This window comes from Grampus griseus (genome assembly GCF_964374135.1).
Source record: "Grampus griseus genome assembly, chromosome: 10".
In the NCBI taxonomy this organism is placed as follows: domain Eukaryota; kingdom Metazoa; phylum Chordata; class Mammalia; order Artiodactyla; family Delphinidae; genus Grampus; species Grampus griseus.
In genome coordinates this window covers 58103697-58121939 of record NC_139004.1, presented here as the reverse complement: position 1 = coordinate 58121939, position 18243 = coordinate 58103697, and the positions used below count along the sequence as shown (strand labels likewise).

Here is an 18243-nt window from a genome sequence, read left to right as displayed (position 1 = left end):
TAAGATTCAAAAAGGCCACAAACCAACTGCCACTTCTGAGGAGCCGGGAGCAAAAGCAGAGTACTGCACATGCCCCCTGCACACAGCACCACGAAGCGGCTGGGCAGACAACCTAAGCCACGCCTCCAGCCTGACCCACCAATCCACCCCCAGCCTCACCCTATTTAAGGGACCACCTTGTACCTCCCCCCACCCCCACCCCCCAGGAACAAGCAAGGGCACCTGTTACTTGTTTTCGTTCCCTTGAGCTGCAGCATGAGTCCCAATAAAGCCTTCCCTGAATTTCATCTGGCCTCTTCACAATTTCTATTGATTGAAGGGTCCAAGAACCCAGGTTGGTTACAGAGAGACAAACAAACTTAACCAAAGACAATGTCCCCTAATGATAATAAACGAAAACTGGGCATTCTCTTATCCATAATTATTCAGAATGACTCACTGGGTAGACAGGTCTTCAGGTCTTTAAGAGGAAATGTGTTCAGTTCATGGAGAACTCAAATGCATGCCCTGTGCCACATTGCTGGAGACGGAGCACTTTCCACGCAAGTTCCTAGCAGCTGTTTTAAACAGCTCATCTCTTCTGAGGGCTGCCTTCCTTATCTCCTATCTACCTTGTTCCCAAAGACAAGTGATGAGCATATCAGGCAGTAGGCCCTTCAATGAGGATGGCAAATAAATATCCGCAGCGTGGAAGAGAAACATGATTTAAGTATCTGATGTACAAATACTGCATATAACAAAGAGAAATGGTATTCTCAGGACAGATGCCCTATTATAAAATCTTCAGAGTAATTTAAAAGAAAACCTAACTTCTTAGAAATGAAAAAAAGGATAATAAAGAGGAGATGTCTGATACTAACAGTAGGAAAAATTATCAAAATTATCACTAGGGGATATTGTCTTTCGTTAAATGTGTTCGTCTCTCTCAGATATGTGCACAAGTGTTAAAATCATACCAAACGATTGCTGAAAGCAGGAAGTTTTTTTTCTGATTTTGATATCTGCTGTTTGTGAATGTAGTCCTTATCAGATTAGAAAAGATAAAATTGATTTTGAAAATACTCGGGAAAAAGTATGGATCTCAAAAAAAAAGGATTCTTAATAGATGGATCTTCTTACAACTATATCTCATGCATAAGTTATACAGAAGAAAAAAGTCTTAAAAAGCTAGGGTTGGGCTTCCCTGGTGGCGCAGTGGTTGAGAGTCCGCCTGCCGATGCAGGGGACACGGGTTCGTGCCCCGGTCCGGGAGGATCCCACATGCCGCGGAGCAGCTGGTCCTGTGAGCCGTGGCCACTGAGCCTGCACATCCGGAGCCTGTGCTCCGCAATGGGAGAGGCGACAACAGTGAGAGGCCCGCTTACCGCAAAAAAATAAGAAAAAAAAAAAAATCTAGGGTTGTGATAAAATCCCCCTTCTCAATAACTGAAAAAGGTATATACTCAAAATATCAACAACTAGGGTAAAAAGGTGTATGGTTTAAGTTATATCAGCCTCTGGTGCTGTCAAGTCCATTTTTAATATATTTTTTAACATCTTTATTGGAGTATAATTGCTTTACAATGTTGTGTTAGTTTCTGCTGTATAACAAAGTGAATCAGCTATACGCATACATATATCCCCATATCCCCTCCCTCTTGCATCTCCCTCCCACCCTCCCTATCCCACCCCTCTAGGTGGTCACAAACCACTGAGCTGATCTCCCTGTGCTATTTTACACTTGGTAGTATATATATGTCCATGCCACTCTCTCACTTCATCCCAGCTTACCCTTCCCCCTCCCTGTGTCCTCAAGTCCATTGTGTGTGTCTGTGTCTTTATTCCTGTCCTGCCCCTAGGTTCATCAAAACCATTTTTTTTTTAGATTCCATATATGTGTTAGCATACAGTATTTGTTTTTCTCTTTCTGACTTACTTCACTCTGTATGACAGACTCTAGGTCCATCCACCTCACTACAAATAACTCAGTTTCTTTTCTTTTTATGGCTGAGTAATATTCCATTGTATATATGTGCCACATCTTCTTTATCCATTCATCTGTCAATGGACACTTAGGTTGCTTCCGTGTCCTGGCTATTGTAAATAGTGCTGCAATGAACACTGTGGTACGTGACTTATTCTAAAGTGTTTCAGTGGGTTTTTTTGCAGCTAACATGAGTGAAAGTCAATCACCCACACCGGTTCTGATTCTTAGCTCTTATTTAGGGATGCAGAGCTGTACCTTATTCTTTCTTCTATTAGTATCCTTTTCAACTACTGTATCAAGTTTCTGAACTTTGAACTGACTGATAACATCTAAATTATTATTTTACTATTTCTAAGCTCTTTTTAAAGAAATGACTCCATTCTGCTATAGAAAACTTTCCAGACAAGCATAAAAAGCCACCTGTATACCTCTAAAAATAAGGCTGCAAACTGAGGGACTCAGAACGAATATAATACACAAGTCCTAAACTACTGGGCTTCTCTTCACCATCAATGCCAAAAGCATGGTTCTGGTTTCAGCTTCTAAAAATAGAGGGTTTTTTTTTTTTTCCAATCCCTCGACTTTCTCATGTCAGTGAAGCATGTAATTAAACTGAGCCTTACCTTCAAAGGAAAATATGATGCTGTGCAGGCCTATTTAAAGAAAGGAACAATTCAAACCAAGATTCCTTCCTTTAAGAATGCTGAATGGTGGGCTTCCCTGGTGGCGCAGTGGTTGAGAGTCCACCTGCCGATGCAGGGGACACGGGTTCGTGCCCTGGTCCAGGAAGATCCCACATGCCACAGAGCGGCTAGGCCCATAAGCCATGGCCGCTGAGCCAGCATGTCCGGAGCCTGTGCTCCACAACGAGAGAGGCCACGACAGTGAGAGGCCCACATAACGCAAAAAAAAAAAAAAAAAAGAATGCTGAATGGTCTGCTGTCAAGGACTAGGGTTATAACTATTACAGCCATTTAATACTTAGCAAAACTAACCAAAATCTAATTTAAGGGAGAGTTGCCTGGCTGTGAGTAGGACCCTCTAAATTAAATAATGCAATAACAATACTAACACAGTCTGTTTAACATGACGTATAAGTAAACACAGGGCTTCCCTTGTGGCGCAGTGGTTGAGAGTCCGCCTGCCGATGCAGGGGACACGGGTTCGTGCCCCGGTCCGGGAGGATCCCACATGCCGCACAGCGGCTGGGTCCGTGAGTCATGGCCGCTGAGCCTGCGCTTCCGGAGCCTTGCTCCGCAACGGGAGACGCTACAACAGTGAGAGGCCCGCGTACCACAAAAAAAAAAAAAAAAAAAAGTAAAAGCATAAATCCCTCCCACAACTCCTTCCGGCGTTTCTGTGCAGCAGGGAGGGGCGGGTCATGCTGCCTCCAATCCAGCAGAGGGGTGATCAGCTCCGACTGGGAGTGGAGGCCACACAGTGAAGACAGAGTCCCTCTGCCCCTGCAGCCGCTGCTGTGCCCAGCACCCCGCCCCAGAGCCCGCCTGCATCTAGCTCTCAGCTGTGAACAGACCAATCTTGTCTTAAAGAGGAAAAAACTGCTACGCAGGGATACCTGTGTTTTCAAAATACATTTTCATATTCCTGCATTGTTTTCATCCCTGCTTAACATAAAAACCGCAAGTATGTACGTGGCAAAACACAGTGTGTGTGGAGATACACAGATATAGATATATAGATATATGGTGCTGTACCCGGCACTAGACACATACACACACACATACATCGATGGTTTCATTGTCTTATACACAAGGCTGCTACATGATATTTACTTGACATCCACTCTATTATTCTCATATGGTCAATAAAATTTTAGAAGACAGATTATATCTGATCACTCTAAAAATCTAACCATTTGTATATAGAAGATATTCAGAAGTAGTTACTGTAATGTTCTAAAAGAGTAACAATATAATATTAAAGACCTACCATGAGATTGCCATATCCCATCAATCAAAACACCAGAATCATCTGATAGACACTTTGAGACAGAGCTTTTACCTAAGCTAAATAATATCCCTTAGGATAAATTTAATACATAAGAAATTCTCTGCTCCCTCAACTTCTCTTTCTAAAGAAAATCTTTCGTTAGGGTATTTGCGTGACTATTAACTATTAGGAATCAACAGGCAAAGGCAGTCTGAGGTTATGAAGAGATCACAGCTCACACAGAAAACTGGAAAGAAGATGCCCCTCAAGATGACCGCTGATGACTAAGACACACGTATAACCAATTCCTAGTTCTCCACGTGTTTGCTGTTTGATGGAAGAGGGGAGCCCTGAAACGCAGCGCTCACAGCACTGTCAACTGCTCCTAGCTGGTGTTTACAACCACGCAAGCTGCTCTCTGCTTAATGAAAGCTTTCCATCAAAACACAACATTATGACAAATAAAATTATAATCATTGCGTGTAAAATTAACTTAAACCTAAGATAAAGGAGAGTGTCTCTCATGAAAGCCCTGGCCAGCTCCATTTCTATGGATTAACTTCATGAAAATCTAGGATTTTAAATTACTCTAAGTTTCATTCATTCGAAAATTTGAACTCTGAAAATAGTTCACACTTCATGCATATACCATTCCTTCTTCAACCAAATATTATGATCACACTTTCAAAGACACGGAGGAAGAGAATAATGCAGAATTTCAAAATCCAGACTTCTACAACTTTAATTTGATTCTTAGATGGCATACAAAATTTCAAACGATCCCGATGGAGATGGTTTTATTGTTTTCATACTTACTGCAAAAAAGAAAGAGAGAAGAAGGAAGGGAGGGAGGAGGGATCCTTGATTACAAAAGCCTCATCCTGCCCACAAGAAAGTTATTTCTATTACGGCTTCAGGACGCCAGACTGGCTACCTACACACCCAAGAGAAATCCATTTACATATTTTCGGCAAGGTTTTCGTTCAGTGAAAATGTCTTTGAAGCAACTGGGAGCATTTGGGAAACTGCTGCTCCTGAGTCGCATCTGATGAAAGCATACACTCACTCTTTAACAGGTGGAAGCAGTGATTTCCACGTGATGGTCTGATTAATGTGATGAACAAGAAGAAACGAGATGCTCACATTAACAATTAGGACAGTGCCTTAGTTGGCTTAGCCTTTTAACTGATACAGGGCACAGCTGTGTCTGAAAACATGCCCTCCCACTAAGAGATTAAAAAAAGATTTGAAATTTGGGAATGGCACCAAACAATGGCCTAAAAACAGAATGTGTAACTCCTGGTAACAAATGGTGGCAGAAAGCCACCCCTACCCTGTTCTTGTTCATGACGCCAAATTCAAAACAACAAAGTAAACAAGAAACATAAGAGGAAACCCTACCTTTGATGAAAGTAGAACAAAAGAAAACAAAACAAACTATAAACTGAAATCACAAACTTTGAAAAGTGGCCTTAAAAGTCAGCCCAGGGTAAGCTAAGAGCACCCACGCCCCTGCAAACCAGGGCCAGCAGGCAGAGGGCAGGGTTCTCCTGGACACTGAGGGGTAGGAAACCACTGTCCCCTTGCCCAGAATAAAGGCAAAGGGGACGCCTGGCAGACCCCTGACGTGTGTCTGCTCCCTGCCGGGCACCACAGCCAGACAAGAGACACGAGGCTGGAGGAAGGAAAGCGTGGGTCTGCCGTCTTGGGAAAAGAGCTGCCCGCTGGAACCCAGGGATGGAGGTGAGCAGCTCAGGAGCTGTGGGTCTTTGTTGGCCAAAGACAGACCTAAAGGCCAAACCCAGCAAAAACTCCTGATAAGAAACAGGGCTCCACGGAGGCTCTAAGACGACTCAAGGAGAGCACACTGCCAGGCAAAATCCAACCTCCTGACCACCACAGTTCCCGAATGGAGGCCCCCAACATCCCCTCTCCCCAACACACACAATTCCTCCCAAAATAGCTGGTCTGAAAAAAATAGGGACTCATTAAAAAATAAGTAAACACCACAAAGAAACTGGCATAGAACTATGCAAGAATACAAGGGAAAAAAGGAAGACCATTTAAAAAAAAGGCAGAGAAGAAACATAGCAAAAATTTAAAGCATAAAGCAATGAAAAATTATGGAATTCTTCAAGGAATTAAAGAAATTAAAGCAAGTCACATCTCTGAAATTAAAACTAGAGGAAGACCTACCAGAGCTGAAGGTGGGAGCTTAGAAAAGCAAAGTAAGAGAAAAATAAAACTACTATAGATACAAAGTCTATAAAAGCTACTGAAAAAGGAAAAACTGAACAAATAAAGCCAGAAAATGGTGAAGAAGACTAAGAAAATTACATAAAAACTTTAAAATATTTCAGAGAATATGTAAGATTCACATATATATAATTGGCATACCTAAAGACAAGAAGAGGGAAAATACAGCCAAAGGAATCTTCAAAGGTAACTGAAGAAAATGTTTCTGAAATCATGGTAATCTTTAATCCACAAATTGAAGGAACATATGTCCAAAAACAACCTGCTACAGAATAATTAATATCAAGACATATGCAGATAACCGGAAATGCAGACAAACAGGAATGATGAGTACCTGCACTCAGATTTCCAGACACCTCCTAAAAGCCATACAGGTCAACAAGGAAAGCAAGCAAAAGCACCCATAATACATGTCTACAGTAGAACTCAGAGACAGGGCAGACTACAAAATGCAGTCTACATGTAAGTCAGGCAGTAAAGAACCAACACACTCTTAGTTCCCGAGTGTATGTGGGACATTTTCCAAGACAGACCGTATGTTAGGTCATAAATTAAGCCTCACAGGTTTAAAAAGATATAAATCATAAAAAGTATCCTCTGACCACAACGGGATGAAGTTAGAAATCAGTAACAGAAGGAAAACTGGGGAATTCACAGATGTGTGGAAATTAAACAACACATTCTTAAACAACCAGTGGGTCAAGGAAGAAACCACAGGGGAAGTTAGAAAATACTTAGAAATGAATGAAAACAAAACACAGCATACCAGAACTTATGGGACACAGAGAAAGCAAGGTTAAGGGGGGAATTGATAGCTATACATGCTTATATTTAAAAACGAGAAAGACCTCAAAGAACAACCTAACTTTACTATTAAGGAACTCGAAAAAGAAGAACAATCTAAACCCAAAGCTAGCAGAAGGAAGAAAATAAAAAAGATTGGAGCAGATATAAACAAAATAGAGAATATAAAGATAATAGAGAAAATTAAAGAAAACTAAAGTTGGTTCTTTGAAAAGATCAACAAAATTGACAAATCTGGGGGCTTCCTTGGTGGCACAGTGGTTAAGAATCCACCTGCCAATGCAGAGGACACGGGTTCAATCCCTGGCCCGGGAAGGTCCCACATGCTGTGGAGTAGCTGGGTCCATGCGCCACAACTACTGAGCCTGCGCTCTGGAGCCCGCGAGCCACAGCTGCTGAGTCCGCCTACCACAACTGCTAAAGCCCATGTGCCTGGAGCCCAAGCTCTGCAGCAGGAGAGGCCATGACAATGACAGGCCCACACACCACAGCGGGGAGTAGCCCACCCTCACCGCAACTAGAGAAAGGCCACGCACAGCAACAAAGACCCAACACAGCCAAAAAAAAAACTGACAAATCTTTAACTAGATGAACTGAGAAAAAAACATAGAACACATAAATTACTATGATCAGAAATGAAAATGGGGACATTATTACTGATTCTAAAGAAATAAAAAGGATTGTAAGCGTGTACTATGAACACCTGTATACCAACAAACTGGATAGCCTAGATGAAATGGACAAATTCCTAGAAACACAAAACCTACCAAGGCTAAAACAGGAAGGGAGAGAAAATGTGAATGGAACAGACCTATAAGTATTAAGGAGACTGAATCAGTAACTAAAAATCTCCTGACAAAGAGAAACCCTGAACCTGATACCCTCGCTGGTGAATTTTACCAATATTTAAAGGAAAACTAATACCAATTCTTCTCAAACTTTCCCCAAAAATTTAAGAGGAAGGAACACTATTAACTCACTCTATGAGGCCAGCATTACCCTGATACAAAGTCAGACAAAAACACTACAAGAAGGGAAAACTACAGACCAATATCCCTCATGAACACTGATGGAAAAATACTCAACGCTAGCAAGCTCAATTCAGCAGCATGTTAAAAGAATTATACACCATGACAAGTGCAATTTATTTCTAGAATGCAAGGATGGTTCAACATACTAAAAACAATCTGTGTAATATACTACATTAACAGAATGAAGGGGGGGAAACCCACATGATCATTTCAATTGAGGCAGAAAAAGTATCTAACAAAATCCAACACTCTTTCATGATTAAAAAAAAAAACACTCAGGGCTTCCCTGGTGGTGCAGTGGTTGAGAGTCCGCCTGCCGATGCAGGGGACATGGGTTCGTGCCCCGGTCTGGGAAGATCCCACATGCCGCGGAGCGGCTAGGTCCGTGAGCCATGGCCGCTGAGCCTGCGCGTCCAGAGTCTGTGCTCCGCAACGGGAGAGGCCACAGCAGTGAGAGGCCCGCGTACCACAAAAAAAAAAAAAAAAAAAAACACTCAATAAATGAGGTAGGTATAGAGTGTAACTACCTCAACATAATAAAATCCATCTATGAAAAGCCCACAGCAAACATCATATTGAATGGTGGAAGAATGAAAGCTTTTTCTCTCAGATCAGAAATAAGACAGAGACGCCCACTGTCATCTCTTCTATTTAACATACTATTGGAAGTTCTAGCCTGAGCAATTAGGCAAGAAAAAGGAACAAAAAGCATCCAAACTGGAAAGGAAGAAGTAAAATTATCCCTGTTCACAGATGATATCATCTTATATGTAGAAAACGCTAAAATTTCCACAGAAATACTGTCAAAGCTAATAAATGAAGTCAGCAAAGTAGCAGGATACAAAGTCAACACAGAAAAATCAGTTGCATCTCTATACACTAACAATGAACTATCTGGAAAGGTAATTATGAAAAAAATTCCATTTCTAATAGCATCATAAAGAATAAAATACTTAGGAATTAACTATGGACGTAAAAGACTTGTACAATAAAAACTATAAAACAATGCTAAAAGAAACTAAAGAAAACATAAAGTAATTGAAACACATCCCACATACTCGGGACTTAATCTTGTTAAGATGTCAATACTATCCAAAGCAATCTACAGATTCAATGCAATCCCTATTAAAATCCCAATGATGTCTTTTGCGAAAATAGAAAAACCCATCCTAAAATTCATATGGAATTTCATGGAACCTCAAATAGCCAAAACAATCTCGAAAAAGAAACACAAAACTTCCTGATATCAAAACTTAGGCGAGAAGGGACAGTGATTGTTTAATGGGTACAGAGTTTCAGTTTTACAAGATGGAAAGAGCTATGGAGATGGATGGTGATGATGGTTGTAAAACTTTATGAATGTATTTAATACCACTGAAGTGTACACTTAAAAATCATATAGAGGGACTTCCCTGGTGGCGCAGTGGTTAAGAATCTGCCTGCCAATGCAGGGGACTTGGGTTTGAGCCCTGGTCCGGGAAGATCCCACATGCCACGGAGCAGCTAAGCCTGTGCACCACAACTACTGAGCCTGCACTCTAGAGCCCATGAGCCACAACTACTGAGCCCGTGTGCCACAACTACTGAAGCCCACGTGCCTAGAGCCTGTGCTCTGCAACAAGAGAAGCCACCGCAATGAAGAGTAGCCCCCACTCACCACAACTAGAGAAAGCCCGCGTGCAGCAACGAAGACCCAACGCAGCCAAAAATAAATAAATAAATTTATTTTAAAAAATCATATATAACATGTTATATGTATTTCATCACAATAGAAAAAAAGAGAGACTTAAGAGATATAATAACCAAACCAAATGGGTAATGTATGATTGGATCTTGGTTTCAACAAACCAGATCTAAAATATATTTGGTGACAAGTGAGAAATTTTGAATATGGGCTGACTCTTGGATATCCGTCCTCCTGGATGACACTGACTATTGGAAGGAAACCAGACTAGGGGACACAGAAACCTCTATGTTTAAAGAATATTTTAGGCAGCAAAAATGCTCTGGGCCTTGCCATTATCCGGGTTTGAGGCAAATTTGGAATTACACATTGTAGTAAATACTTTCAGTCTGCAAATTCAAATGGAATTACACAAAATCAGAAAGTTACAAACTGCTAATTTGCATTCAGCTATTATGTCACACTGCGAATCTTCTTAAGCCTTTCTATGTTTGTACGTGTTCATACCCAGTGGGATGAGAGGAGATGCGAAGAGAGCTTCAGGAAAAGACCGTGTCTCTGTTTTTTATTCCTCCACAGATTTTCATTATACTACAAGGTTTGGGTATAAGGTAAGCTTTGCTAATTTTAACTGAGTAATATGCAAATATGTTCACGCTGAATTTTAAGCTTACTGAATGCTGTGAGACCTTGTAAATAAGAAGCAGAGAACCATAAAGAACAAATAAATTGATCTAAACATGCAATACAATTAAGGTCTAAAGGCAAAAGATACGACTATGAAAAATAAGTTACTGTAAAGTTGCATAAGCTCTTCAGTAAGAGGGAAAAAAAGCCTCTGTAATTTGTTATTTATGTCTACTAAGCAAAAATAATTGCATTAGAATGTATATTCATGAAGTCGGTTGACACAATGACTTACATAATGATTTTCCTGGGTACAACTTTGCCTGGGGGTAACCAGGGATCATTTTTTCATCTCTGGCTCTAAGACTTTCAAGTTCATGTTTGATAATGAATTGACGTTCTGCCATGGTGAGGAAATCATCATTATCATCTAAAATAAAATAAAGATTTACAGTTATTTTCTCAGTAATAGCCAAAATAAAATTAATAATCTTCAAATAACCTGGGATTATGAAATAATGATATAGACAATGAATAATAAACATGAGTAAGCAAAGTATAAAACTGACAAATTAAATAGAACATAAAGCCCCTTAGATATTTTATAAGAATGAAAATATTCTGTAATGCCTTCATATAATATATAATTCTTTAATTATAATACTAATCATTCTATAATATGGTACAAACATCCAAATGACAGACACTTGCTTGATCTCATTTAATACCAATGAGCTGAAGGCAATAGATTCTTTAATTCTAACAGTATTTTTAACTAGGGATGCAACTGAAGTTTGCCTACATGGCAAATTCTCCTCCTTCAAACTCTCAAGCCCAGGCCATTCCCTTCTGCAGTTTAACATCCCTCCCATAAATGAGGGAGAAGAAAGTCTGATAAGAAAATAGTGTTGTTTCTTGACAGGTGAATCCTCTCAAATGAGGCGAATTTCACCTTGATCATTTATTTACTAATATATAAAAATCCAGAGTGAGTGAGTCTGAAGAAGTCGAAATCACATCTTCTAACTCTGAAAGCCCTGAAAGGGACCGGTTTGGTTCTGAAAGCAAACTCCCACTCTGAAAACATAGCCACCCTGGCTTTCTCAGTTCTTTCCAGAAACCATTCTATTCTGGAACCTTTGAAGCCAGAACAGAATCAGAATAGGGGATTATAGGACACTGGAATACTACTCTGTTTCTTATTTGTATCAATCCAGTGAACATTCACCATTCTATGAAGTAGAATAATATAAGTTACATGTGTCATCCTAGTTTATGTTCAACTATTCTAGGGGTTACAAAGTAAATCTGAAACCCCAAATCTTACCCCATCTGCTTTGATAAATAAAATTCTACTGGAACACAGCCTTACCCATTCACTTCTTATGGTTGAAGGCTGCTTTTGCTCTGCAATGGCAGTGTTGAATAACTGCGACAGATCATATCGTACACACAGCCTAAAATATTTACTATCAGGCCCTTTACTGAAAAAGTTTGCTGACCCCTGACCTACTCATCAAAAACTTCTTTTTGATAAATTGATTCTGGTAGAAGCAATCTTGGAACTCACCATCAAAACCTTTGAAGTTGTGTCGGGTTCCATACATGAAGGCTCTCATGGTGTTATCACTGCACTCTTTCACCAATCCCACTGCTTCTGCCCCCAGTAACAATCTAATCCTGGAGGCACCGACAAGATATAAGTTCTGATTTTCTAGTGTTTCTTTCTCATATTTATTTAACAACGGTCTAAACAACAGCTGAGCACCTTCAGAAACAAAAGATAAGCACAATCTTAGACAGAGATAAAAGTTTCAAAAATGAAAGCCTTCTAAATAAATATTATGTTCCTAGTTTGGTAGAAGGCAAATAAATTATGTTAACAATTTAAATCCATCTTCCAAATAAATAAGAAATGTAAGTAAGCTGGGGATGGTAGTTCTTTATAGCTTTTGGAAATAAACGCCAAAATTGGAAAATGGAATAATAAGTGGCTTGCCAGTTACTCAAATTAGAATATGAGACAAGAATCGAATATTTATTAGCTCTCAGTAAAAATATGGAGCAAAAGGATACAGTTTAGTATAAAAATAAAATACCAAAATTTAAGAAAATTAATTTGAAATAAAATATCCCAATAAAAATGCTGCAAACGTAACACAATTACATCGGACTACAACAGATTTTGTGAACGTTAAATACTAAATAATAAAGAGCAAAATAATTTCTCAATGATTTTTCCCATAAGTACATGCAATTACATTTAAAGGTATTTTTCTTAAACAGATTCACAAAATGTTAAGAGTAGATATTGTGATTTGATACTGTATATGGAATTATTTCACTTAAAATATTATGGAGAAAAAGGAATTTTTTCCTTATTTTTAATTTCTACCTACATCAAACTTTGTAAGGTACATTTATTTCTTTACTATTTGTCCTCTCTAGAGGATTGACAGGAATTATAAACTACTACTCAGATGGTAACAGGATAATAGCAGAATTTATATTTCACTTACCCAAAGGATTAACAGATTAACGTACTATGGCACTATTATTTAGGTAATTTACAACAGAGGAACTAAAGACTTTAATAAAAAAAATCAATAAAAGATATAAATAAAATACAATAAAAGATATATATATATAAGATATATTCAATTTAAAGAAGACACAAATGTCTCTTAAATATAAAATCCTTAATGTCATTCATATTAAGATAAATGCAATGTGTGTGTTTAAGGAGAGGGAAAAACACTTGTATGATTCTTCTCTTCCATGGATAGGGCATTAGCCTAGTGTTCTTGAGAAGCAGCATTTTGGAAATGCACACGGTTAAGAATTTTAACTCCATGTTCTCTGAAAGTGAGTCCTGCTAATTTGGCTGCTATTAAGGGCTAGTGCTTTGGACTTTGGTTGCATTTTATATACGAATTGCAAACCTATCTGTAAGTTATCACATTGATTTGTATGTATGTTTTCTATTTTCCCTTCTAAAGTTCCACTCTTCTTAAATGCTACCTCAGTAGTGTTGCCCAAAGCATATTCGATGACCCATGCTAGATGCTGCATGGGAAAAGGGGATCTGTGATTAAATACCATCAAAAAATTGGGTTAAACAAAGTTGAACAGATTTCTTTACTGTGAAATTACTCAAAACATATTTTATGTTTATTTGCATTTTAAGTCTCCAAGAGTAGGGCATTATGTGCAGTCTTTTTGACCTAAGAAATCTGTCCTTTGTTCCCGTAACAGAATTTCTTTAAGTGTCACTGTCCATGAGTCACCTCTTCAGAAAATGTTGCTAGAAAACAAAAGTCAGCTGAATAAATCCATTTGGGTGCTCTGTTTAATTAAAAAACAAAAAAAAACCCCAACACCAATATGCTACTTTTCACTTCTCACACTGCAAAAATCAAAAGTAGGGTTAAAAACTAGGGTGGTGGGTATGGTAGCCATGGAAGTGCCCTGCTCCACCCAGATCTCCCATCAAAAGAATCTGCTGTGAGAAGCAGAGTTGACTGCAGCCTCCTGCTGCCCCCCTTTGGCCACAGCACCCTCACACCTAGACCATGCTCCCCTAGCTGCTCCCAGCCACAGGTTGAACACGCAGGGGACACTGGAATGAGGCCATTTCTGCTCAACATGCGTTTCCTTTAAAGGGCAATGTTGGGCCTGGCGCATACGTTCCCAGAACCGTGCTGTAGTCGGAGGCTCTTCCTATCCAAGCCTCCTTCTTCCCTCTCTCCTTTCTGAAGTGTTAGACCTACAAGAAAGTCTGAAGGCTCTCAATGTCTAAGCCTGTTGCTTCTCCCTTTATCTTTCTACAGATGTTCCCCTCAACAAACCTCCTGTGCATTAAATCCCATTTGGTGGGCTTCCCTCGTGGTGCAGTGGATAAGAATCCGCCTGCCAATGCAGGGAACACAGGTTCAATCCCTGGTCTGGGAAGATCCCACATGCCGCGGAGCAACTAAGCCTGTGCGCCACAACTACTGAGCCTGTGCTCTAGAGCCCTCGAGCCACAACTACTGATGCCCCTGCGCCTGGAGGCTGTGCTCCGCAACAAGAGAAGCCACCGCAATGAGAAGCCCGCGCACCGCAACGAAGAGTGGCCCACGCTCGCCGCAACTAGAGAAAGCCTGCGTGCAGCAACGAAGACCCAACACAGCCAAAAATAAATAAATAAAATTTTTAAAAATTTTTTTAATAAAATAATCCCGTTTGGCATCTCTTGCTTGGACGACGCAAACTGACACGGAGTGAGAGGGGAAAGGCACTCTGAGACATCACTAGGGGAGTATCAAAGGGTATAACCTTCACAGAGAAACATTTGTCAACACCTTGTTCTGAAGAATAGTCCCCATCCCCCCCACCGGCACCCCGCCCACCAAGGCAATGACTTTCAACTTGTTCAGGTGATTCCTTTGTGATTTCTTTTGTCGCCAAACAACATACTTTAGCTAAAGAGATTTAGCTCTCTTTCCAACCCACCTTCACCATTTCCACCCACCCTTTCCATCACCCCATTCTCACAATATCGTCATATCATCCTTCTCATCCCATCAACAGTATTTTCATTATTATGACTACATACGTTACAGTTGCGCCTTACAACACGCTATGATTTTCCTTCCCTACAACTTACCGTTTTCCCCAAAATTGGTATCTTATCATATGCTTGGTTTATTATGCACTTACTGCTAATTCAATCCCCCAAGCTCTGCCAATTATTTAAGTCTTCCCTCAATACACTGCCAAGAGAGATAGCTGTTAACATTATCTTCTTAGAGAAATCTCTCTTCACTCCGCCCTCACACCTTGTTGACAGCTGGGTGGGTTCAGAATTCTGGACTGAAATCATTTTCCTTCAGAAATGAAGATATTATAACACTGCCTTCTAGCTTCCAGTGTTTCTAACCTACTTTATTTTTTCTGGAAGTATGTAGTATCTTCCCTGTCCTCAGGGTTCTGAAAACGTCCAGTGATATGCCATTTTCAGCCACAGTGCTGGGCATTGCATGGGCCCTTTCAGTCTGAAAAAGCACACATCAGCCCTGAGTTTCTCTTTGATGATTTATTCCTCTCCTTGTTCTCTCTTCCCTTTTTAGAACTTTTATTCAGAGGTATACCTCCTGGACTAGTCCTCTAATTTCCCTGTTTTTTTTCTCTTAGATTTTCCAATTCTTTACCTTTTTGCTCTACTTTCTGGGAGGTTCTGTCAAAATTGTCTTCTAACCCTTTTACTGAGTTTTTAAATTTTGCTCTCATACTTTCATTTTATGAGCTGCTTTTTTTCCTAAATGATTATTTCACAATATCCTACTCTTGATGTGTAGGTGGTTTGTCTTCTCATAACGCTGAGAATTGAGTTTTTAATTCTCTTTTCGTTTTCTCCTACATGGTTTTCTTTTATTTTTTTAGCTTTCTCTTTCACGTTAGGGATTTTCCTCAGATGTTTGGTGATCTTTTGTTATAAGCTCATGTTTAAGAAAGCAGTTCTAAGAAGTGGAACAGAAGTTCTGAAGGTTTAGATGGAACTCATCAAAGATGGCCTCTGGGGCTTCCCTGGTGGCGCAGTGGTTGGGAATCCGCCTGCCAATGCAGGGCACACGGGGTCATAGCCCTGGTCCGGGAGAATCCCACATGCCGCGGAGCAACTAAGCCCGTGCGCCTGCGCTCTAGAGCCCGCGGGCACATCTACTGAAGCCCGTGTGCACCTCAACGAGGGATGGCCCCCGCTCTCCGCAACTAGAGAAAGCCCGCACGCCCAGCAATGAAGACCCAACGCAGCCAAAAATAAAAAAATAAAATAAATAAATTTATTTTTAAAAATGGCCCTTAATGCAAGGTAGTCTGGCCGGGTTACTTTCCATGGGCAACTCTTGATTTCTGCACCTTCGTCTTGAGTTGCTCAGATTCCTCAAGGAAACATTATTCAAATCTCCTTCCGAGATGATTACATTGTGGAAACTTAATTAGGTATGAGACTGGTGGGATGGAGGACAGGGGTAACGAGATTCAATTAATTATCCCTTTTTCAGTACAGAATCTGTTACCAACTGTACATAAAGGCCCCATGCCAAAATCCATGCATCTGACCCTCTCCAGAGAATAACAGAGGCTTCTGCTGGGGTGCTAGAATACAGAAGGGACCTAGGGATCAGATTATTTCTTAAACAGATCTCAAACAATTCTTTTTTTTTTTTTCTTGGTACCATTTTTATTTCTACCTCTATAGGCCCCTAATGTCTCTAATTCCTGAGTCTTTAGGAATATTTTGCAGTGTAAACCAAACTGCATCTCAGTTTTCTCCCCTGCCAGCTCGAGCTCTGGATTTCTCAACTCTGAGAAGTCACTCACTACTCATCACCTGTTTACTAGCTTCTAGAATGGTGCTGCTGTTATATCTTCTCCTTTCTTGTCAATGTGGACTTAGGTCTTTTTTAAAAGATCCTTTTATTGTCATTTTAATAGGAGTTTGTAAGAGAATAAAAGTAAATATGAGTGTTAAATCCAATACCTTTACCTGAAAGATCCAGAGTACTTTTTTGGAATGTTCTTTTATGACTGCCCCAGCATTGTAGGAGGATGCCATCCCGTCCCCATCCTCATGTGTCCTTGCTAAAGCCACACAAAGAGCAGAGAAGACGACTAGGAATACACTGGGCTCTCTCACTCTAAGACACTACAAATGTTCTTACACCACAGGGATTTTATTTTTTATTTATTTTTTAAATTTATTTATTTTTGGCTGCGTTGGGTCTTCGTTGCTGCGTGCGGGCTTTCTCTAGTTGCAGCGAGTCGGGGCTACTCTTCGTTGTGGTGCGTGGGCTTCTCATTGTGATGGCTTCTCTTGTCGCGGAGCATGGGCTCTAGGTGCGCGGGCTCAGTAGTTGTGGCTTGAGGGCTCTAGAGTGCAGGCTTAGTAGTTGTGGCACACAGGCTTAGTTGCTCCAAGGCATGTGGCATCTTCCCAGACCAGGGCTTGAACCCATGTCCCCTGCATTGGCAGGCAGATTCTTAACCACTGCGCCACCAGGGAAGTCCAACCACAGGGATTTTAAAGAAGAGACTCCAGTCCAGTGAAATACCTCAGACTTCAGCAAGCAAGTATTCTTCTTTTTAAAGGTTTTTTTTTTTTTGGTTCAATTGTTTGAAAAAAATTAAAAATTCCACTTTGACACAAAGTTTTATTTTTAAGAAGGCATTTCCATTTACAGTCAAAATCGTTTTTTAAGAGTCTTACTTACATTTTGTCCAGTGTTTCGAGACTTAGTGAAGTTTTAGGGGTTGTTTTGTGTAGTTTTACGAAGTGTCTGCTCATGTAAAACTCCCTCCACCCTCTTACCCAGATCTAGCCCCCTTTCTGTGCCCTACAGGAGAGGGCTAACCTTCGGCTTCTTCTATAAAGTCATCCCTTACCACCCCGAAAAGCATCACCAAGTGTCACTTCTTCCTTCCCTTTACTTTCTTTTTTTTAAAATTATACACCCTTATTTTCCTCTTAATATCTGTAGAAACTGTAGTAATGTTACATACCTCATTCTTCCTATTGGTAATTATCATCTTCTCTCTTTTTTTAAAAAAAATATTTATTTATTTTTGGCTGTGTTGGGTCTTAGCTGCAGCACATGGGATCTTTTGTTGCAGCGCGCAGGCTTCTCTCTAGCTGTGGCATGCAGGCTTGGTAGTTGCAGCACACAGGCTCTCTAGTTGTGGCACACAGGCTCCAGAGCGCATGGGCTCTCAAGTTGTAGCGCACGGGCTCCAGAGCACGTGGGCTCTGTAGTTGTTGCGCATGGCCTCCAGAGTATGTGGGCTCTCTAGTTGCAGCATGCGGGCTCACTTGTTGTGGCATGTGGGCTCAGTAGTTGCAGCGCACAGGCTTAGCTGCCCTGCAGCACGTGGGATCTTAGTTCCCC

The 18243-nt window shown here is 40.5% G+C and overlaps 1 protein-coding gene across 2 annotated transcripts in view; it reads right to left on the bottom strand.

Moving 5' to 3' along the window:
- The window catches only part of ANO10 (anoctamin 10), a 228020-nt gene that overhangs the window by 200091 nt on the left and 9686 nt on the right, over positions 1-18243 (bottom strand). For both annotated transcript variants that reach the window (XM_082664639.1, XM_082664640.1), the window contains exons 3-4: positions 11889-12086; positions 10614-10748 (exon numbers count right to left, since the gene is read on the bottom strand). In XM_082664639.1, the coding sequence (XP_082520765.1) occupies positions 10614-10748; positions 11889-12086 (333 nt within the window). The remainder of the gene's footprint in view (positions 1-10613; positions 10749-11888; positions 12087-18243) is intronic.